Here is a 22888-nt window from a genome sequence, read left to right on the forward strand (position 1 = left end):
CCTGGATTCCCCTTGGTGCCAGTTTAGTTTAAAAAAAATGTATAGATTTGCCTATCTGCCAGCTGAGCTAGGGTCCAAAATCCAAAACTAGACAGACTGAAAAAAAAGTCAGTTTTTAATTGAAAAATGTGACGTGTCCATGTTGCATTTTGGGCCGTTTCTTGTCACAGGTCCTAGGCATACTCACTCAAGTGAGGTACAGTCTTTATGAGGAGACTTTGGGGACTTCTGGGTGGGTGGAAGTTTGTTGATCCATACAGATTCCAGAACTCTCCATCACAGAAATGTGAGGAAAATCAGTATTTTTAGCTCGAACCAGGGCAGCGCATGTGCTGTGCGACATGCTGTATTAGAGTATGTACTTTAGGCTGTGCCCACTCTCCGCTCATATTTTTCATTGGCTTGTCATTGTCCTTTGTTAAATGGTTGCTTCCGATTCGTTAATAGGCTTGTCCTTAGTACCACCTTGTCTTCATTTGTAACCTCCCATAAGGACTGGCCCTTTTACTTCTATTGTTACACAGTATGTATTATTTAGTCAGTAAGCACTATTTTCTTTAATGAGTTTCTCCTACTGCAGGCACAACATGATTTTCTGCAATATTCAGCGCGCCATGTGCGCTTTCAGTTACCAAGCAGCCTGGGACAATGGCGTCCTCTTCTTTGAAGTGAAATAGGTCTCGCATTTACAAGAGTTTGAGCTATTGGCATTGTAAATGACAATGCTTTCTATTTATGTGCTAATTGCATGGGGTTTTTGGGTAACCCATCCTAGTGTGAGCCACACAAGTCACCCCATCCTGGATTCCCCTGGGTGTCTATTTTTCAAAAATCTCTAGGTTTGCTAGGTTTCCCTGGGTGCCGGCTGAGATAGGGTCCTAATTCCACAGCTAGGCACATGTCAAAAAAAGGTCAGTTTTCACTGGAATGTGGTGTCCACGTGTCATTTTAGGCTGTTTCCTGTTGCAGGTACAAGGCTTACCTACAACATTGAGGTACCATTTTTATCAGGCGACTTAGGAGAAAACTTTCTTTGCATTTCTGCCTTCCAAAAGGGGCATGAGTCTTTGTCCTCCCCCTCCCAGCGGGGGTGGGATTGGGGTGTTTACTCCCGGTCTACCCCCATGTTAGGGGGTGGGGTGCCAGTGAGCCCACTGTATACCGGAGAAATTACTTTGAACCTAAAAGGGGAAATACAGCCTTTCTGATTACGTCATACAATCATAGTGACACTGTCCTATAGAATGTGTGAATTTGAAGTAATTCAAATTGCAATAGGTGGGGACAGTTTCATATTCTCTATAAAATTATTATCCACTTAAATATTTCACATGACTAACAGTTTTAAGTCACCGCTATACGTTTACTATAGATAAAGACTCTTTCTTCCAGGCCCTATGGGCTATACTCCACAGCTTAAGAAGAAACACTACACACAGCACTGATATGTCCACAGTGGCGTTCAATCTTCGAGCCATGCTTACATCACCAAAGAAAGAGAAACTGGTTCTTGGTAGCACATAACTACATTCTATGTTAATCATCAGTCTCCAAAGCCTCAAAATGTTAAGCGCAGTTCACACATGTACACTCAGTGCTGTATATGGTTATGATGTTATCTACGATGTCATCAATGATCATGTCGATTGTCATTTAACATTGCATAAGAGATGTAATATGTGATGTCCCAAGCAGTGCATAGCTGGAATGCAAGTCATGGGGGTATCTGTAACCTAGAACTAGTAAATTTCATTGTTTAAAAAAAAGTTTTAAACAATAGTTATTATACTACAAGGCCTAAATATAACGTCACTTTAACCTTTGTTTTTTTTGTCAAAGGTATTTATTAGAAATTTTTAAGCGTACACATCCCAAAAGGCACAATGTATCGTCACAGGGTCCCACGCAGGGGACAAAAAAAGCCTCAACAAGGATTCAATAGATATGCTAAATACAGTAATCTAAGTAAATCAGCTCCGCTCACATGAAGTAGGCCAAATAAAGGATACAGCTGCTAAAAGACCCGGAGCGTAGCCTTTCAATCCAACATAGAAAAACATTCAAAGATTGAATCATTGCTGAGCAGTTAGACAGGACATTCTGAGACTCAGCAAAATTCTGTGACATCTCCTTCATCAAATGGTGCCTCTGGGGTACTGCAAAGAGGATAGACCTAGCATAGCTAAACTAGTCCCAACGTGGCACATGTGTCTATGGGACAGTAAAAGAAACAAAAAACAACCCTCCCCTTACCTACCCCCCACCCCCTGTGGTGGCGGCAATCTACACATAACCGGGATGTTAAGTGACACTGGCACAACGATCAAAATTGGAATAGATGAAGTGCTCTGATGGTAGAGGGGCACACTGCAGATGGGAGGCCGCGAGAAAGAAAGGTAGCCAGGGGACCCCATTTAAATTCAAAATTCTTGTAATCCTCTCTAAAGAGGTCGGCCATACGCTACAGGCTAACCTTTGTTTTTTCAGTGAATTTCTAAGGGCCTATTACTTAAAGTTGGCTATTACCATACATAGCTGTAGCGTCACTTTAATATTTGGTGGGTTTTTTTCATTGAATTACTGGGATTTTATTTAGCACGTATGCCCTTCATGGGCATACGTTTTGACTTTGTGCTGCATGGGGTTGGCATACAGAAAGGCCCTCCACTGAACCCAGTTTGGTCAGCCAGTGCCCTATTGCAGGTCAACCCACCCACAGTCAAACCACCATCGCTTTCCTCACTAATGGATAACCACCATGCATTTAGTTTTTTGTTTTTTTGTTGCTGTCCTGCGATGTTCCTGTGGTACCTCACGAGGCCTTATTGGGTCCTACTGGAGTACTGAGGCCGAACAGCACAATTTAGTTTGGCACCAGGGACGTACAAGGGCCAGGATTTCAGGGCACAGTGCCCAGTGTCCTGTAATGACAGCCACACATTTCTTTGGAGGATGTGGCTAGCCTATACGATTACTTGGTACGAGTCCTGCAGGATTGTGATGGGCAAAGGGGAAAATAAATCTTTCAGCCAAGCAAAATGTGGTCTTGTTAATTTTGCTGTTCTACAGGACTCTGGCTTGACCACCTGTCGAGATATCACCAACTTTTGAACCTTAATTTCTCAAAAGCCACTAAACGGATTTACACCAAATCACAAAAATCACTTTCTGAATGAAGATCAAGCTGTCTTCCACATTTGCTGTAATTCTGATCAGTTTTTTTCTAAAACGTATCCTAATTTACTATGGATGATTGCAGGGGGAAAATGTGTTTTGGGATCTCGCCCTTTTGTATCGGTTTTCCCGATCAATAACACATGTCTAACTCTTTAATAGGAGGTCAGTAAATTCTTAGTTCCGTTCGATGCTCAGAGTTCAACTTTCATGAGATGCTATACGAAATACAATCCTCAAAATGTGTAGTTGGGTATTTATTCTCCACCAATCCCTTGTTGCATGGGCTGAACTTAAGTATTGGTTCATCATTATCACACTTAGGGCCTTTCTTCATATTTCGAGCCTGACCATGTTGGTTGATATAGTCGATGAGAGTTCACAAAGCTCTTGCACATTTGATTGTGATAGTCTGAAAACAGCTAGTAGATGCATACAGTAAAATAGAATGTGTAAAGAGCCTTTAGGTAGAGTCTTCGTTTGGCCCACTCACCAGATCATGGAGGTTGAAGTTTAGAGTAGCCAAGGCAAAACCATTCCGCACACACTTAAAATTTTGAATGAGTGTTTCACCTCCTCTTCCTTCATTCAACAATTAAGTGTATTGTTAGGATCCTTTGTGGTTGCTTGTAATCCGCTGCAGATGCCCACAGTGCATGCTGGTATGAGAGCTTTGCAGACTGTCATTAACCTCTGCAAATAAGTAAAAAATAACTACAGGCATTGAGGTGTCTGTTCATGGGAAGGTGGTGGGTGTTGCCTTTCTGTGAGGTAACTGAATGAGTACATTTAAGGAGTTGTTAATGTGTTACTATTTTCGAGCATATCGGAACTTGTTAAGCTTTAAAACATGGCAATTGTTTTTTTGTTTATTATAGGTCCGTTTACAGATGTTGTCACCACAACCTTGAAGCTCACAAACCCTCTTGACACAAATGTATGTTTTAAAGTGAAGACTACAGCTCCTCGCAGGTACTGTGTTCGGCCGAACAGTGGCATAATCGATGGAGGAGCCTCTGTCAATGTATCAGGTAAGCCTCCAAGCCTTCACACAGTTGGTATATTACAGACAGCAGTGATGTTAACATACATCTGGCCCATGTGAATCTGCATGTCCAGAAAAGCTACCATTTGCCTAATCTTTTCATCTCGGATTTGTTAAAGCACCACGAACTAGAGGCTTGCCTTAGTTTTCCTTTTTATCTTTGTTGTCTATCCACGATCTTTCAAGTGAAATACCTGTTTCCACAACATAAGCTCAACAATTGTTTTTTACTGCACAGTATTGTGATTTTGAAAGACCTGAATGCAGACCATTTCATTAGCCTTCTTCCTTTAAGTGACCAAGAGATAAGGGAACATAAGCACAGACTAAAGTCGCACAAAAAGCAGTTTCTTGACTGGAAGAGAGAAAGCAGAGATTGCAGTCATACATTTGACTTCCTGTTATTCCCAATAAAGTCAGTTTTTTCCTGCCCCTCAAAGTTTAAAGTTAAGATCATCATGTTATAAGAGGGCACAGTATGGGGTTAATGGAAAATAGACTTAACACATTTTAACCCCTTCCATGCTGGGCCGTTTCCGCCGCTGTGCGGTAAACAAAAGAACAGGGCGGGCCGTGACGAACCCCAGCCGTCATCAGCACACGAGGGCCGCAGAGCGTGACGGCTGGGGTTCGTCACCAGCATGGAAGGGGCTAAGGGTTCTATCCATTTTCATCCGTTTAAAATACATGTTGTTCGAGTCTTACATTGATGAATACTGCAATGAACATGGCTGCCTGCCTTGGAAGCATTTATTGCAACTTTATTGCAGTAACAACTAAAATGAATACGTGAGTTCCTCAGAAGGCGTACAAAGTATGCCACCACTGTTTGACCCCTCATTATAATGGGCTCAGCTAGTGACTGTCAAGCAAATTGATTTGCTGAAGTGCAGGCATTCAGGTCGATTCTGTTGCTTCGGTAAGACCGCTATGTCTTCTCCAGAGCTTACCTGTTCTATGAGCCCTTAAATGCTGATCTTCTGGATCCCTCAATTGGATTTTGGAGGTTTTGTGTTGAAAGTAATATCTGTTATTTTTGTATTTATTTTCTTTTTTTTTGTAAAGAAGTGCAATTGAAGGTGGTTTTTTTTTTTTGGTATAATTTTTATTTTATTAAAGAAAAAGAACTTGGATACAAGGCAATAAGACCATACATTCGGAACTGTGTTCAAGAAGGAGTGTAACTGCAGTACAGTATAATATAAACATCATTACTGCAAGGGGGTGGCCAGTGAGGAGACAAAATCAGTAATCATAAAAGCTGCACAAGACTTGGAACGCCGGATCAGGGGGAAAGGGAAACCTCTGGGGTCTCCACGAATGGAGGCGTACATACATTCCCACGGTAGGAGTTACACTGGCTCCAAATTTTATTCCATTTCCTGGGTCTACCCCGTGCCACATACACCGTCTTCTCCCTAAACATACACCAGTCCATGTTCTCCTTCCATGCCAAAACCGTGGGCGGCCGCTGGGAGCCCCACAACTGCGCGATATCTCTTACCAATCCTATTCCCAAGGGTCGCCCACTGGGTCTGTGCCACATCATAGTCATTTGGTTCCCATACATTCAACAGGCAACGCCTGGCTTCGGGCAATAATGCCACACCCGTGACTCTTTCCATCACAGCATGTACACGATTCCAGAACACCACCACCTCCGGACACTCCCAAATTATATGAAGGAAGGTTCCAACCAGTCCACAACCACGCCTACATAACACATCCACTTAATAACCCATATGAATCAAGCGCGGGCCAGGTGCATATATCCGGTGTAGGATTTTAAGTTGAACGAGTCGGAGACGGGAAGGAATCGCGACCTCCTTAGGCGAGGATAGCGCCGACTGCGTCTCCTAGTCATCCAACTCTAAACCATCGCTGGTCCAAACCTCCCTGAGCCGCACCAACCGATCAGTTCGATTATTGATCAATTTCTTATATATCAAAGAAATAGTGCTGTCGGGCACGTATCCGTCAAGCACCCAATCGTCTAGTGGGGAGGATTCGGGGATGTCGGTACCCTCAGGAAAAACCGAACTCAATGCATGGGCAATCTGTGCATAACGGAAGAATTCCCTATCACTCAGCTCATACTCTACCTTCAGTGCCTCGAAGGTCTTGACTTTACCCTTGACCCACAGATCACTCACCCTACTAATACCAATCATATCCCACTTTTCAAATCCTTTCGTCTTACACAGGCAACCCAGTCTTTCAGACGCGGAAAGCGGAGTCGCGCGGGTCAATCGATCCCTCCATCCCGTTGCCGCATTCGCATCATGCCACACTTGTACCTCTATCTTGGTGGGTCCCGAAAGTTCCCTTCCCGCTTCTTTAGAATAAAGGGCCCTGTTATAGTCTCCACCCGGTAACAAGTACTTATCCATCTCGAATGCAGGGTTAGAGGCTGGTCCATACATTCCATGGTTAATCGCTCCCAACTGTGAGGCCCAATAATATCGCCTGATATCCGGAAGTGCTATACCTCCGTCATACCAGGAAAGTGTGAGCTTGGCGAGGGCAATACGCGAGCGTCCATCCCAGATAAATTTTCTCTGCAGAATTTCCACCTCCCGAAAATAACTCGCCGGAACAACATCAAACTTATTCTGGAGCGCGTATAGAAATCGCGGTAAGGACATTATTTTAAAAAGAGCTGCGCGCCCAAGTGGTGAAAGCGGTAGCATGAGCCAACCCGCCAAGTCCGATTTTAACCTCTGAAGAGGAGGAAGCAGATTATGATCGTAACGAGCCACAGGATCTAAAGTTATGAAAATCTCCAAGTACTTAAATCCCATCTGCGACACCTGGATGGGACATCCGCGCGGTAGTGGGGGGGTATCACCCGAAAGCACATACACACAGGACTTGGTCCAATTGATCACAAGGCCGGAGTTCCTTCCAAACGAGGTGAGAACATCAAACAATACAATCAACGACTTACGAGGGGACGTGAGGTACAACAAAATATCATCTGCATAAAGCGATATACGATCCTCGAACTCCGGGGTCCACTGAATACCCTTCATCGAAGGCTCCCATCGGAGCCAGGCAGCCAGAAGCTCCAGGGCAAGGGCGAAAAGAAATGGGGACAACGGACTGATCGGGTGAATTAAGTCACTAATTACTTTTATCAAGCGATTTGCCAGCAACTTAGCGAGAATCTTTGGTTCGGCGTTTAAGAGCGAAATGGGCCTGTAGGACGCACAGCGATCCCGCGTTTTCCCCTCCTTGTGGATCACAACGATGGTAGCAAGACGCTGATCACAAGGAAGGGAGCCGATGTCTTGCGACTCTAGAAACATATCACGGAGCTAAGGCGCCATTTTGTCAGGGCGCAACTTGTAGAGTTCGATGGAAGACCATTAGGGCCCATGGCTTTGCCCGAGCGCACAGAGTGAATAGCGAGGGCCACCTCATCAGCTGAGATTGCAACTTCCATTAGGTCCCTATCTGAATCAGACAGGCGAGGCAATGCAATGTCACGCAGCAACAGGTGGGAGTCTTCCTCCGGTCTATTGGAGACTGGGGAATACACATTCCGGAAATGTTCCGCGAAACACTCAACAATCTCAGTCGGGTCAGTCACACACACTCCATCAGGTTTCTCAATCGCAGGCACCACACGACTCGCCCTCTCCTTTTTATCCAGCCAAGCAATCCGCTTCCCTGCCTTATCTCCCACATCATACAGTCTGCCCTGCTGCTCTCTACTCATGACTTTAGCGGCATCCGTGACTAGGGCCCTATAATCAAGTGGTTTGAGGCTAAGGGCATGAAGCTTGTCACGAGTCACATGTAGTTCCAAATCCCTTTCTAGTACAGTTATTTCAGTCTCTAAACGGACCACCTCCTCATTTTTACTTTTCTTGGCTCCAGCGATTAACAATAATGCCTGTCCTCGGATGACTGTCTTAAATGCCTCCCACAGTGACCCATAAGAGGACACAGATCCCTCGTTCTCAGCAAAGTACTGATCCAAGGACTTAATCAACTCAGCACGTGTTTTGGGGTTGTGAAGATACCAGGGATTGATCGCGGCAACTCGTCCCTCGGCACCCATACTAGTGCCGATCTGGAGCCACAGTGGGGAGTGATCTGATATACCACGGGCCAGATGCCTAATTTCCCTGACAGAGGAGGCCTGTGCCGCCGGCATCAAAACATAATCAAGTCTAGAGAGACTGCCATGGGCACCAGAGTGGAAGGTGTATTGTACCTGTCCCGGATGCATCAACCTCCAACAATCTACCAAACCCAGTGTCTCCAAAAACCCACTTAACCAAGACTGTGACCTAGGGAGTACTCGGGGGGGGGGGGTGGGGGGGGGGTAGCGATCTACACTACCGGAGACAACCAAATTGAAATCTCTGCCCATAACCACGATACCATCCAGAAGCCCCAGTACCACACGCCCAAGATCAGCAAAAGTCGAGGTCTGTGGACCAGGCGGGACATATACAGAGATCAGCGAGACAGTCCTTCCCTCCCACCTCCCTGTGAGAGCAGCGTAGCGCCCCCCCCTGTGATTAAGGATCATGTTGTCTATTTCCAAGGGGAGAGAGTTCTTGACTAGGATGCCTGCGCCCCTTGAACCAGTAGTGAATCCAGAGTGTGCAGCGAGACGATATCCTCGCCGATTCATAGCGTGACAAGAGTTTCCAATCAAGTGCGTCTCCTGCAACAACACAACGTCAGGGGAGAGGCGTCTCAGCAGTTGCAACACTACTCCCCGCTTTATCCTATCCCCCAACCCATTGACATTCCAACACAGTAGTTTCAACTCACTACCCCCATGCCGGAAATGAATGCAGAATCCACCCCATAGCGAACACAGCACCCAGATTCAAAAATAAAACAATACATTGCCTTGAGAGAAAATAAAACATACCCAAACTCCCCCCTCCAACCCCCAACATGGGCTCGTTACAATACCCCCCACCCTACCCCCTTGCGTTAGATTCAAAAGCCACCCCAACTTGCAGTGTGCCTGTCACCTTAACATTAAACTAGTCTACACAAAGAAACCCAGAGGAGGAAAGAGTCCCACTCCCCCTGCCGCCACCCTCTGGTTTGCCACCGTAAATCACATAAGTATGAAAGACGTCAAACCAAGCTGTATGTTATGTTAATTGTTCGGAAATCAGTCACCACATTGTTATTCTTGCTCCGGCACGCCACCCTCCGCTCGAGTGTTTTCCTTTCGATCGCTCCGCATTGGTAATGTATCCAGCCAGTCATTCACTCCCCTCGGGACGATCAAAGAAAAACGTCCAGTCCTCGTATTCGACACGGAGCCTGGTTGGAAATAGCATGGCGTATTTCAAGCACATGTCACTCAACCGTCGCTTCACTCCCTGAAACCCCATCTTCTGCCTCTGAACGAACTGGGTAAAGTCTGGGTAGAGCTCACCGTTGTCTTTTCAAACTTCACTGCCCCCCCCCCCCCTCTTCCCCCCTAAGGCGATGCCTGCAGGATAGCGTCTCTGTCTCTAACGTTGAAAATTCTGGCGATAATCGGCCTCGGAGGGGCACCCGGCTTCGGCTTACCACCCGGCACTTGGTGCGCACGCTCCACAGCAAAGAGTTTACTTACGCCTTAGGGGGAGAGGTAATTTAGGATGAGATCCTCAACAAGGAGATCTGCAGCAGGAGTTTCCGATTTTTTTTTTTTTTCAGGGACCCCAATAATATGTACATTATTGCGTCTGGCCCCATTTTCAAAATCCCCAAGTCGACGAGCCATGAGATCATTGGAGGATTGCAGATTTCCGACCTCTGTAAGTCTGACACATCGGTCGTGAGCCTGGAGGTCTTCAGATCTAAGGATTTGACCTTCTCATTAGACTTTGATAAGTCTGTTCTAATCAAATTGACGTCAATGGCCACGGTGTTGAGCTTAAGGGCGAGAGCCTCATATTGCTGGCCAATGGAAGTCTTAATACCAGCAATGGCGCCCATGACATCCTGTAGAGTCAAATCGATCGACGCAGCCGGGTCTTCCTTTGCCTCTTCCAGGGTCTTATTCGTACCACCGGGGGACCCCTTGGGATGGGTATATCGATCCATGACATTCGTTTGGATGATTCTACCCCGAAGAGGTGTCTTGGTTTTTCGCTTCTCGTTGTCGGGCCTGCCCGCCATGTTCGGCAATGTGCCCCTGAGGGGCCTGTGAGACCGGGTGAAAATGGCCCTTCGCGGTCAAACCCGGAGTCTTCAAAAGCAGGCACCAGCAACTCAGCACACAAACACTTGCGACCGTTGGCACACAGTAGATTCACATAGTTCGACTAGACCTCGGGCAACCAGATCGATCTTAAGCTAGGATAAGGCCAAAGACCCAAAAGCCAAACCGAAAGTTAACTCCTAGGCAATGAGCAGAGCCCCGCGGCCGTTGTTGTTCAACTCCTGCCTGGGCGTCTCAACGACTCGAGCCCCAGAAGGCGCCATGGGGTGGGCCTCAAAAGTTCAGGATGTCGTAGTGGCGGTTCCCGAAGTCAGATATCAATTTTTGAAAGCAGCTAGTCTATCAGCTGAGTTTCATCTCCTATAACCCGTCTTCGTAATCAGAATTTCGTTCAGGATAGATGCGGAAGGCGGCAAGGGTCCCGGGAGCCCTGTGCTCACGCGGCCATCTCGGATGCGCGCGAAGCTACTGCCCTGAAGGTTGTTTTTAACTCCGTATAAGCTTCCCTGCAATTGCCATATAACCCATCTTAAGCTGCTCAGTATCAGATTTCAACAAAAAAAACTTGCGTCATCGGATCAAAAATTAAAAACATTATCTGGTGCTGTGAAATATCGGAAACAATTTGCTAAAAGTAACTGGAAATAATTCTGTGACTGATTATTGCATTTAATGTTAGACGTACTAATAGTGGCAATACTTGTTTTCACAAATTAGGGAAAATAGTAATATCTGAAAGAGACATGTTAATCCCAAGGCGTCAGGCTGGATCCGGAAAGTTTCGTCAGCAGTACCCCTGTGCGTCGGTAGGTGTCGTCATACGGCTCCGTGTACGTCGTTGGGATCGTAGTCGGCGAGATGACTTTGCTGGAGCTACTTAGACTCGCCCACACACACCCACGTCAGTTCTTTCTTTTTCCGCGCCAGAAAGCGCAGATTCGGAGGGAGCGGTACCCCCAGTCATTTTTTGATTGAGCTTTTTGGGACTTTTGTCTCTGTTTTTTGAGTACTTATTCTCCAGGTGCATTGGGATACCCGGTTTTAAGTGTTGCACGGCCTGTCCCCGCACAATGTTTGTGACAGACCCACACCGTGAGTGTCTCTACCGCCCGGGGTGCGGCCACGACTCCGAGTCGTGCCCCCACTGCCGGGCCATGGCTCCGAAAACTTTGCGGGAGCGGTCCCGAAAGTGGCTAGAGGCCCGGGAGTCTGCTCTGCTCTGTTTCAGGTCCTGTGGGAGGTCGAGGGACTGGCCGCGGAGCCATCACCACCATTTGAAGTCTTCGCACTCTGAGTCAGGTAAGGAGAAGCACAAGAAGTCAAAGAAGCGGCATCGCAGAAGCGCTGAGGGTGCAGGTGCCGCCCCCTCCCCTTTGCTCCGGCAGAGCAGTGCAGTTGCAGATGGCCTACCCGCCCTTCCCAGATCCATCGGCGACTCCAGCCCAGCTGCAGGACTTCCTGTCAGCCATTCCAAGTGTCTTCGGACCATCTTGCCCTGCCAGTGCGCCTTCGGACCCCGCGGACCCGACTAGGGGTCCTCATTCTTCGACGTCGCTGGCTCCGACCCAGTCGTCGTCGACTTCGGTCTCGACACCCTGACCCCCATGAATCCAGGCATGGACCCCCGTCTATGTCGGTTGGCCAGGTATGACCTCCACCGACATCGAAGGCGCCGGCCGCAGTCCCGGCGCACGCCGTCCCCGGCTTCCTCCCAGACGTGGAGACTGTGCCGGAAGGGTGTCGACCGACACAGATTCCGCCGCCGATGGGGAATTTCTTCCCCTTTCTTCACCCACCTCCTTATGTTCCACCTGTTAGGCAGGCTGTGGAGGAAGGGGATGACTGGGAGGGGTCTGAGGACCCTCTTGCAGCACAATGCGAGTTAGACCCAGACTGGGATGAGGATCTGGGAGATGCAGGTTACCAGGATTATACTCCGGAACCTGGCGCACTGTCACCTTCTACTGTGGCTACGGAGGGTGGTGGTTCCTATTCTATGGTGTTGTGTAGGGCGGCCGATTCTCTCCATCTCGAGCTTCCTACTGTGGCAGTCAGGACTAACCTCCTGACGGAGGTGCTTCAGCCGGCGTCTTCTTCTACAGAGCCGCTGCTGCCCTTTAATGATGCGCTCTCGGACGTTCTTTTGGGCACCTGGTCCAGGCCAGATACAGGGGCTCCTGTGGATAAGAATGTGGCCCGACTCCATCTTTCGGCCCCAGGCGACCCTGTTTTTCTCTCCCAACACCCTACCCCTGAGTGCTTGGTTGTCCAAGCCTCTGCGTCGCCGAGCGCGTTTCCTTCCGCACCACCGGACAGGGAATCCAAACCTGGAGCAGTTCGGGGTGAAGATTTTTTCTTCCGCCCGTTCAGGACTGCGGTCTGTGAACACCACATGTCTCTTGGGCCGTTATTCCCATTCTGTGTGGGATACGGTTGCGCAAGTGCTGCTTCAGTGTCCGGTGGAGGCTCAGACAGAACTATCTCAAGCTATTGAGGAAGGTAGGGGCGCAGCCAAGTTCAAGATCTGGTGTGGACTTGGCACCTCTAACTCGCTGGGCCACCACGCCTGGCTGAGAACGACTGGCTTTTCTGGTGATGTCCAGAACACATTGATGGACGTGCCCTTTGATGGCACTCGCCTGTTTGGCGATAAGGCGGATTGCGCAATGGAGCGTTTTAAGGACTCACGGGCTACGGCCAAGTCCTTAGGCCTTTTGGCCACACAAACACTCCTTCCACCTCCTGCTTTTCGCTCCTTTCGTAATCAAGAAAGGGGCGCCCCAGCCCGTTTGTTTCAGAGCCACAGGCGTGTGCAGCAACAGTCTCAGCGCAGCCGTGGACGTGGGACCGGCAGACCCTGGTCACGGGGGCCAGCTTGCGTGTCAGTCCACCACCACTCCACCTGCTGCCACTGCCTCAAAACCTTCCTAGTCCGGTGTTTTAGGCCCACCAGACACCAGTGGGTGGCAGGAATCGCCATCACCTCCGGCGCACCATCACATTGGACGGGTGGGTTCTGCGAATTGTCTGAAGAGGTTACTCCCTCCCCTTCGAGACTAGCCCCCAGCCATGCCACCACAGTATCACAGCCTGTCGGGTGATCACTTGGCACTTCTCCAGCAGGAAGTTACGATCCTCTTGGCCAAGAGGGCCATCGAGCGCGTTCCAATACCAGAAGTTGGTTGTGGTTGTTACTCCCACTACTTCTTGGTTCTAAAGAAGGACAAAGGCCTGCGTCCCATCTTAGACCTTCGGAACGTCAATCGCTTTCTCCGGAAGGAGCAGTTCAAGATGCTCACACTTGCTCAGGTCTTGTTGGCCCTCGACCCGCAAGACTGGATGGTAGTGTTGGACCTGCAGGACGCTTATTTTCATATCTCTGTCATGCCGGCTCACTGGCGTTACCTACGATTCACAGTAGAGCAGGAGCATTTTCAGTTCACTGTGCTCCCCTTTGTCATTACCAGTACCCCTCGAGTGTTCACGAAAGTGATGGTGGTGGTAGCAGCTCATCTGTGTAGATCAGGGGTTTCAGTCTTCCCCTATCTCGACGACTGGTTGTTGAAGGTGGGCTCGCCCCAAACAGTCATCTCCCACCTCCAGATTACGGCCGACCTCCTGCATATGCTGGAGTTCTCCATTAATGTTCCAAAGTTCGACCTGATTCCCTATCAGAACCTTAATCAATATAACGATACCTAGGCAACTTCGAGTTCCTGCTAGGATATCGGGTACAAAAGAGATCCCTGATTTATCCACTTGGTGGTTGTTTTTTAAAAATGTATAATTTTATTTGTGCAAATTGTTTTTAACTGTGACATATATGTAGGAACCTTATGTATTAATGTTTTAATAGATTGATTATGTAATTTGCACTTTGCAGTTTCACAAAAATAAAAAACACTTTGTATGATGTGTTAAATAAATCAGACTTATATGAAATTGTTATATCAGTTTATCTGTCCTGTACACTGCTCCACTGCAAACTAAATTTGTGTTCTTATCAATGTGTTTTTGTACCTGATATCCTAGCAGGACCCCGAAGTTGCCTAGGTATTGTTATATTGATTAATATTGTGCCCTGACCTAGGTACTCGTGACTAGTCGCAGGGGGTCCTCTTCTCATTTGCTCTCTATCAGAACCTCCTCTTCATCGGACCCCTCCAGCTTTTCTGGCTAAAGAGAACGTTCACAACAACTAATATCTAAACGCTCCTGCAAAGGGCAGACACTTTGCCTATTTTTGTTATCCCTGCTAGCAAATGATGCGCTTCACAACAGTGCTCTTTTGATATTACGCATGTTTAGCAGTTGGATGCCAGCCTCCCTGGTTTACTTATCAGAGGTATTTGAAAAATAAACAAATGAAGAAAAAGTGAGATGGGACAGATGTAAGTGACTTGTCCAGTTTGCGGACATGTAAATGTTTTTTAACTATACTTACAAGGCAGGGCGAGCAGGTGTAAAGCTCTTTTTTATGTTCATACATTTAAAGCCTGTTTTTGTTGTTGGTCACATAATGAGCTTATTTGGGTCCAATAATGCAGATAGCATTTAAAGTATCTTCCAAGATCCACTAGTGACTTTTGCACAAGAGCGGAGTATCGGCAAGGGTAACTGACTTGTCCGTAAATAAGACTACAGTAAATTGCAATAAGCTGTAAATAAATTATCTACCATAACTTGATGCATTAAAGTATTCTCATTCCACTTGGTTAGTTATTGAAACCAACAAATTAGTCTAAAAACAAAGACATCTGTGACAGCTGTGTTTTAAGTCCAGTTTACGAATTTAGTCAGTTAAACGCAATCCAGATATACACTAGAAAACAAAGTCTTGTTAATGTGGGGGGAGGGGGCTCCCAAGAAATGGGGTGGAGTTTTTTCCACAGTACCCCCTACATTTTGGTCACCAATCGTTTTGTAGGTGTACTTAATCTATGCTGCCTACATACACATGGCGGTACAAAAGGGGGTTGTGATGGATGGAGCATCTGAACAAATCAATCACTCACACACAGTCAACAGATCTGGGTTTAATCCATCACCGTTCTTTAGCCCACTCTGCCACCCCAGTTCAGACATGCCCATTTGCAAATCAGTCTGACCCTGTGCCTCATGGGAACAGTCCAGCCCGAACTGCCAAGCCATGCCTTCCCTGGACCGGAAACAAGCTTCCTAGGACCGGTTTCTGGCATTCCAGCGGTGTTCAGCCAGGCTTGCTTGAATCCAGTGGCAAAGTGAGCAAGGGACTCACGTCTGAGCATACCCTGCCAACTTCTGGCGAACAAAGCGGTACAAAAGGGGTTGGTGATGGACGGAGCATCTGAACCAATCAAACACTCGCACCCAGGCAACAGATCTGGGTTTAATCCATCACTGTTCTTTAGCCCACTCTGCCTCCCCAGTTCAGGCATGGCCATATGTAAATCAGCCTGACCCTGTGCCTCATGGGAACCGGAAACAAGCTTCCTCGGACCGGTTTCTGGCATTCCAGCCGTCCATCACCACCCCCTTTTGTAACGCTTTGTTCGCCATAAGTTGGCAGAGTCCCTTGCTCACTTTGCCACTGGATTCAAGCAAGCCTGGCTGAAGACGGATGGAATGCCAGAAACCGGTCCTCGGAAGCTTGTTTCCGGTCCATGGAAGGCATGGCTTGGCAGTTCGGGCTTGACTGTTTCCATGAGGCACAGGGTCAGACTGATTTGCATATGGCCATGCCTAAACTGGGGTGGCAGAGTGGGCTAAAGAACGGTGATGGATTAAACCCAGATCTGTAGACTGGGTGTGAGTGTTTGATTGGTTCAGATGCTCCGTCCATCACCACCCCCTTTTGTACCGCCTACATACACATGGCATCAGCAGGAGTTTCTGTGATACTTTAAGGGTCAAAGAACGAACAGCTTTCCATGTGGGCTCAGCATGTGTTGTATAAATTTAAGTTTATAACAATAATTTGTTTTTTGTTTTCAAAATTGACGTTTAAGGGTTTATCATGTCTTGCCCCTTATTGACGCATACAAATACAGGAGTATGTTTGTAAGGGGTGCGCAGATAAAAATGAAACGTATCCACTAAAAGTTAAAGTCTAAAAGGATCTTACATAGTTTTGAGTCCGGCAAGAAGTTATTGTACATATATTACACTAATCTTATTAAAATCATTCTGTTCCATAAAGGTACAGCACGTCAAGCAGAAATTTGCAGCTGTATTCATCTGCGGAGAGTTAAAAGCATGATTAATCCCCTCCCTTCCATTACATGCCAGTCACTTAAACCTCCACGGTTTTTGAGTTGACTCCTTTTTGTCCAGGAAGCCAATGTGGCCAAACCATTGTTTGTTTACATTGGTCTTTGACTGGTTCCAACGGAACAGACTAAGGGCCAACTCGAGCAAGTCCGAGGTTCTGTTTTTTGGTTGCGGTGTCGATCCGGAGTGGCAGCATTGGTGGCCGTCCGACATGAGCCCTCCTGCACAGTCTTCCTTGGTGGCTAAAAACCTGGGTGTCAAGCTGGACAACCAGCTATCGCTGCGAACACACATTCTGGGTCTGGCTGGCACCTGTTATGGAATTTTGAAAATGCTCCGTAAATTCCTGCCCCTGCTGTCTGAGGAGCACAGGCGTATTACTGTGCAGGCTCTCGTCGGTTCGAGGCTTGATTATGCTAATGCCCTCTTCCTTGGCCTCCCTGATTACCTAGTTCAGCGCCTACAGGTGGTACAGAACTCTGCCGCCCGGGCTATCTTTGGCCTGCGTAGACGAGCCCGAGCTTCCGGGCTGCTTCAGGCGCTACATTGGCTGCCTGTCCGGAAGCGGATCCAGTTTAAATCCCTGACTCTGATGCACAAAGCCCTGTTTGGATCAGGGGCTGGATACCTGCGGCGGAGACTAGCCTTCTATCGACCAGTCCGCTCCTTGCGCTCGGAATCCCTTTACAAAGCGGTGGTCCCTCGGGTGAGGAAGGCCCGCACGGGAGGGCGCTCTTTCAGCTGCAAAGCCCCACAGCTGTGGAACTCGCTTCCTCTTTCGCTGCGCAGCACTGTCAATTTGTTCCAGTTCAGGAAGAGCCTGAAGACCTGGCTTTTTAATCTTTAGGCTGTTCTTATTGCTTCAGTTTCAGTTCTTTTTCTCATTCTTTTGCTGTGTTGTTATTTTTATTCTGAGATGCAGGTGGAAAGCGCCGGGACACTCTTTTCGAGTAGCCGTGCGCTATAAAAGAACGCTGTAACATAACATAACATAACATTGTACATTAATGTCCAACTGCTGTGCTGTCCGCGATCTCCCTTACTGCCTACACGAACCAGCCCGTTGTCGACCAGGAAGTGGGCCTGTTAAGATTCCCTTCTCATTCGAGCTGCTTCACATGGAGACATTTTTTTTGCTGGAAAAAGTGCACATCAGACTGCTGGGCCCTAAATGCCCCCTAGGCCCCCCCAAACTGCTCCCCTCTCTGATTTTAAGTGATACCTTGGAAGAAATGTTTAAGTTTGCGCTGCTATTGCCTTATATAAAAAGGCCTTTCATACAGGTTAGTTGAATAATTCAGAAGCGTCGGGTACAACACTACAGTTTGATATATTTTCGCAGTCCTCGATTTTTCCAATTCGATTTAGATCAGTAGTTTTGGCTTCTGTACATTGCAGAAAAAAATAAAATCAGTTTAGTTGTCAGTTACAAGAGTCTTACCAGATGTTAGTTTGTATGTGTAAAAATACATTATTGCTGAATACTCTGAAGTAAAACAGTTTTTTGTAGTTGCTAACTGTTCAAAACATTTATTTCTCAAGTGATGCTACAGCCTTTCGATTATGACCCCAACGAGAAAAGTAAACACAAGTTCATGGTACAGTCCTTGGTTGCACCGCCGGATACTTCAGATATGGAAGCAGTAGTAAGTATAAACTCTGATTTTGAAATATAAAATGAACTGCTTTTAGTTTGTGACTGGTATAGTATGGTATCCAACTATTGCTGTTAGTCAAACTAACATAAATGCAAGTAGTGGTCATGTTCATTTTCTCCATGATTATATGTCTTAAATTGCCCTCAGCTCATAGGTTAATAGAATGATCTGTTAAGTCATTAACATTAGGATTTTCTAATAAAGCATCTCAACATCTTTTACAGAATTGCATGATTGATCGTCGTGGAACACTGCACTTTTTAAGATAGAACACCCCCCCCCCCCCCCCCCCCCCCCACCCCTTCTCCCTGCGAAAAGCAAGGCTTTAAGTTACACTAGATAAAGAGCGGACCACTTAACCTCTGCCAGCTTAAATGTTGATGCAACAATTTAAATTACTTTTGAACAACATCTGAGGGATGTCTCTGAGGATGAAGTCAACAATATACAAGTTTTCTATGTTCCATTGTACAGGTCTAGCAAGAGGCTGTGTGTAATAGATTAGGAGTAATCACTGGTGTGTTGCTGGGAGCTACTTTTCACTGTGTCGTTCTATATACCGTCTTTACAGAAAGGACGATCAGTGAACACCTTCAGGTTGCTACAACAGTATCTTTATATACCACATGGAAGGCTGGGGAAAGCCACTCTTCACAAACTTCTATGCATTTGCTCTAGATGCCAGTCAGGAGAAGTGTTCTGTTTAGGCATTTGGGGATCACCAATTTTTCTTGTAATACAGGGAATCTGGAAATAAGTCTGCTCTAAATCTCAGCAGCCCAGAAGTCCATACTTGGCAAATAACTAGCCTGCTTGAAAAATCCAGACGCAACAGCTTGCCCAGTCAGTTTTCTTTTAAACTGTGGTTCCTGTGCTAGTCAACAAGTGTACTTTCTCTTTGATTATCTGCTCAACAAATGACATTATCCTACGCACCCCCACCAATATTTCAGTGTCTGCTCTCATGTGTCTTTCACTGTACCATTGCCTCTATTTGAGCCAACCATGCCTCCGAACACCTGGGTCTCACTTTTGGGTGTGACCTATATTTTCTGGTCTTTCCCAGTTCCATCTTAAGAAAATGCTGCCTTAGTTCCTGAGTGGGTGTGCTATTTGATTGCCTTAAGCTACATCGATCCCCATTCTTTAGGCTCTTTCATTTACTTTTCCCCCCACAAATGTTTTAAGTCATTCTCTTGCCACCTAGATTTCATAGCTACTTTGTTTTCTCCTGCAGGTTACCTTATTATGTGTTTCACCTACTCAATGGCAAAGCAGCACCATTATTCTTTGTGTTCACTCCCAGTATCTTCCCTTTAATGCCAATCAGGAGCTGGCTTCCCCCAACCCTGGCATTCAAGAACAGCCTCTGCACCTATTGACCAGCGAGTAAGAGTCTCCACTGCCCAAGTGACAAAGCCATGCACCGTAACTCATATAAATGCTGACTAAAATTGGTAAGCAGATTTAATGTAGGACGCCAAGAGGACCCAGAATGCATAAGACACACAAAATATCATCTGTTAGGAAGATTGAGATAGCTTGAGTCTGAGTTCCTTAGAATCCCTCTACTCCAGCTTGAACAAACCAGGTCTATTCTTGCACATTAGGAAGTGTATGAGGGGCGTTAGACGCATTTCCATCCACATTTTTGGCTTCTTTGAAAGGTGTTTTAGGGAAGTTGAAGAGGGGCATAAAGCGCAAAAAAACATGGAACCACTGTGGGGGGGGGGCGGGATAGATGGTGAATGCTTAACATTGGAAATTACAGATTTTTTCGCAGTGCTTTGAGGATGCTGGGTTACGAATTTATAAATTGAAGGCCTCTTTGTCAAATGCCTCTGGCAAGTAGTTGAGAATAAGTTCCAACATTTCAATATAAGAGTGATGGGAGTTTCCTTAAGGCACTTTGAAGGTACGTTCATAGCAGTCCCTTTGAATGACCTTGCATGTAATATCCTATTTAAGATAGATAATGAGATTTCACATTAGTCTGAGAACAGTAGACTGCCATTTCAAAAGCAAAAGTGATACAAGATCGTTCTGATTAACACTAAGGGATGAATAATGCAACTATTGCTAATATAATAACGATTCTCTTGTGCCATTTTATCTTCTGATCCATAAAGCATCTTTGATGCCAGAATTGTCAATATGGAGTGGCTCAGCACCAACAGGCTCAGTCTTTAACATCCACCTCAGTAAATGGGACCTGTGAAGCCCCCCTCATCTAATTGCTAGGGTTTGTATGCAAGACGTTATTGCCTACCTCCTTTTGACTGAGGCACATGGAGGAGGGGTGATATGGGAGCTGTGTGTCAGGATGGTGAAGATTCTGATGACTGGCAGCATCAGAGATGGCTCCTCCAGAAAATCCCCTTTCCTCCAGGGAGCCACCTCCCTCTTTCTGAGCATGAGTGCTATGGCAAAGGAGTCTGGGATCTCAATACAACAAACCCAAGCCTAGAAGTTTTTCCTTTTTGAGGTACTTGCGGCTTAGTGAACCATATCAATACTTTTTTCTAAGCGAGCATTACTTTAGGTCTATTTCGGCAAGGTTGAGTGTAAATCTAGGGCTCAGGATTTGTTTCCGATAATTTCCTGGTGATTTAAATATACACCAGCAGGTGGGGGAGAGTCAGGTGACTAAATATCAAGAAAGAAAAGCCAGAGTTCATAGGGCTTAGGTTTCACTTATGGCCAGTCATCATTTAGTGGACGTGTGGGATATCAAGAAACCCTCTGATCCAGGGTACATTTTTTTTGTCCACACAAAAATGTCAGATTAGACTATTTATTGGTTTCTAAAGGAATATTGGATAAAGTAGGAATAAAGAAATTACCATGGCTTTTGAGGGATCATAATCCCCTAGTATTGGACATTGCGTAGTCCAAGGGAGCTTTACTGGTCAGGCCAAATGGACTTTTGATAGGATGCTTTCAAAGTAGTATTGAGGGGGGGGAGGCTATCGGCTTTGTGGCACAGAGCAGGAAGCAGCAAGAGATTGAGATCAGGCGGCTGTTAGAAAGGTTAGCAACGCTGGAGAAAACTCATACAGAGAGAGTAATGGCAGGGGCAGAAATAGGCACAAATACAGCCAGAAAATGTAATGTTAAAATCTGAGATGAACTGTTACTACAGCAAGAGAATCAGAAGTATTTCAAGCATATAAGAATTAAAGTTATGAATAAGGAGAGTTGGCGGGGAGTCTCATAGCACTACGCATAAGACAGAAGGTAGCTAGGAATAATATTGCAATAATTAAAAGGAAAGATGGGTCCCTTGTAACTGATCTCAATGACTTGGAGTATTTGGGGAGAAAAGAATTATACCACAAGGATGTCCAATGACATATTCCTGGGGTGGAGAAGTAGAGGTTCGGGGGGGGGGGGGTGGGGGGGGGGGGGGGGATTTCGGGACTGATCAATCCAGCTTTTAATCAGAGGTTAGAAGCGGACATCACACTAGAGGAAGTCCTAACTGTACTGCATCTGTTGGCGTCCGGAAAGGCAGCAGGCCCTGACAAAATTCCTCTGGAATTGTACAAGGCACTCCAGCCAGAATTATCTCTGCTTCTGTGAGACCTGTTTCTAGCAGTGCAGCAGAATGGGTTTCCCCCTTAATCTTGGCAAGGCACGGATATTGTCATTTTTCCAAAGAAAGGTAAACCTTGGGGTAATCCAGCTTCATACCAATCTATTTCCCTCAAACTCTGACACCAATCCTCTAGTCTACTGTAATATCCTGGTGGTCCGCTTGGGGAGAATCATAGCTCATATTGTATTACCATGGCAACAGGGTTTCATACCTGGTCGGGGAACTACTGATCATGTTGGGCGTGCTATATCCCTATTTGATATTGCAGGAGTAACTGGCGGGCTCGGGGCTATGATCCTCCTCCATGCAGAAAAAGCATTTGACCAAGTGTCATGAAGGTATTGGGGGATTTTGGGGCAAAAGGGTTTGGTCCATGTTTGATTGCTGCTATCTTGGGCAACGTACTGTAACCCATATGCCAGATTCCAAATGATGGGTAAAGAGTTTGGCTGAATAGATGTGCCTAGAGGGACAAGGCATGGGTGCCCCTGCTCTCCAATTCTGTTATTGAATCACAAGGTACCCTCTTCAACATGGGCCCGGTCATGGGTCACCGCAAATGTGGCACATGCTCAGTGTGCAACTTGACGACAGAAGGAACCCTCTTCACGGACGGTCAAAAATTTTGGCGCCATAACAATTTCACCAACTGCAAGACCAAGTACGCAGTATATGCTATAACGTGCCCCTGTGGAAAGGTTTACATCGGTAAAACAACCCAGGAGGTGCGCCAACGCATTATCCAGCACAGATCTAGGATAAACAATAAAGTTTTGACTGCGCCCCTGGTATCCCACTTTCTGCGTAAAGAACATTCATCCAACGATCTAAAGTGGACAATTCTCTCAAACATCAAGAATACACCGGGAGCTGGAGGGGACCCCGATGTCCGCCTTGCTCAGAAAGAGGCCTACCTCATTCTGAGGTTCAACACTGCTATGGTGGGACTGAATGATCTTAACGAATTGAGTAAT

The 22888-nt window shown here is 46.6% G+C and overlaps 1 protein-coding gene across 1 annotated transcript in view; it reads left to right on the plus strand.

Annotated features, from left to right (window-relative positions):
- The window catches only part of VAPB (VAMP associated protein B and C), a 164582-nt gene that overhangs the window by 68057 nt on the left and 73637 nt on the right, over positions 1–22888 (plus strand). The window contains exons 2-3 of the mRNA XM_086932525.1: positions 4053–4205; positions 18201–18304. Coding sequence (XP_086788651.1) covers positions 4053–4205; positions 18201–18304 — 257 coding nt within the window. The remainder of the gene's footprint in view (positions 1–4052; positions 4206–18200; positions 18305–22888) is intronic.

This window comes from Lissotriton vulgaris, chromosome 7 (assembly GCF_964263255.1).
Source record: "Lissotriton vulgaris chromosome 7, aLisVul1.2, whole genome shotgun sequence".
NCBI lineage: Eukaryota > Metazoa > Chordata > Amphibia > Caudata > Salamandridae > Lissotriton > Lissotriton vulgaris.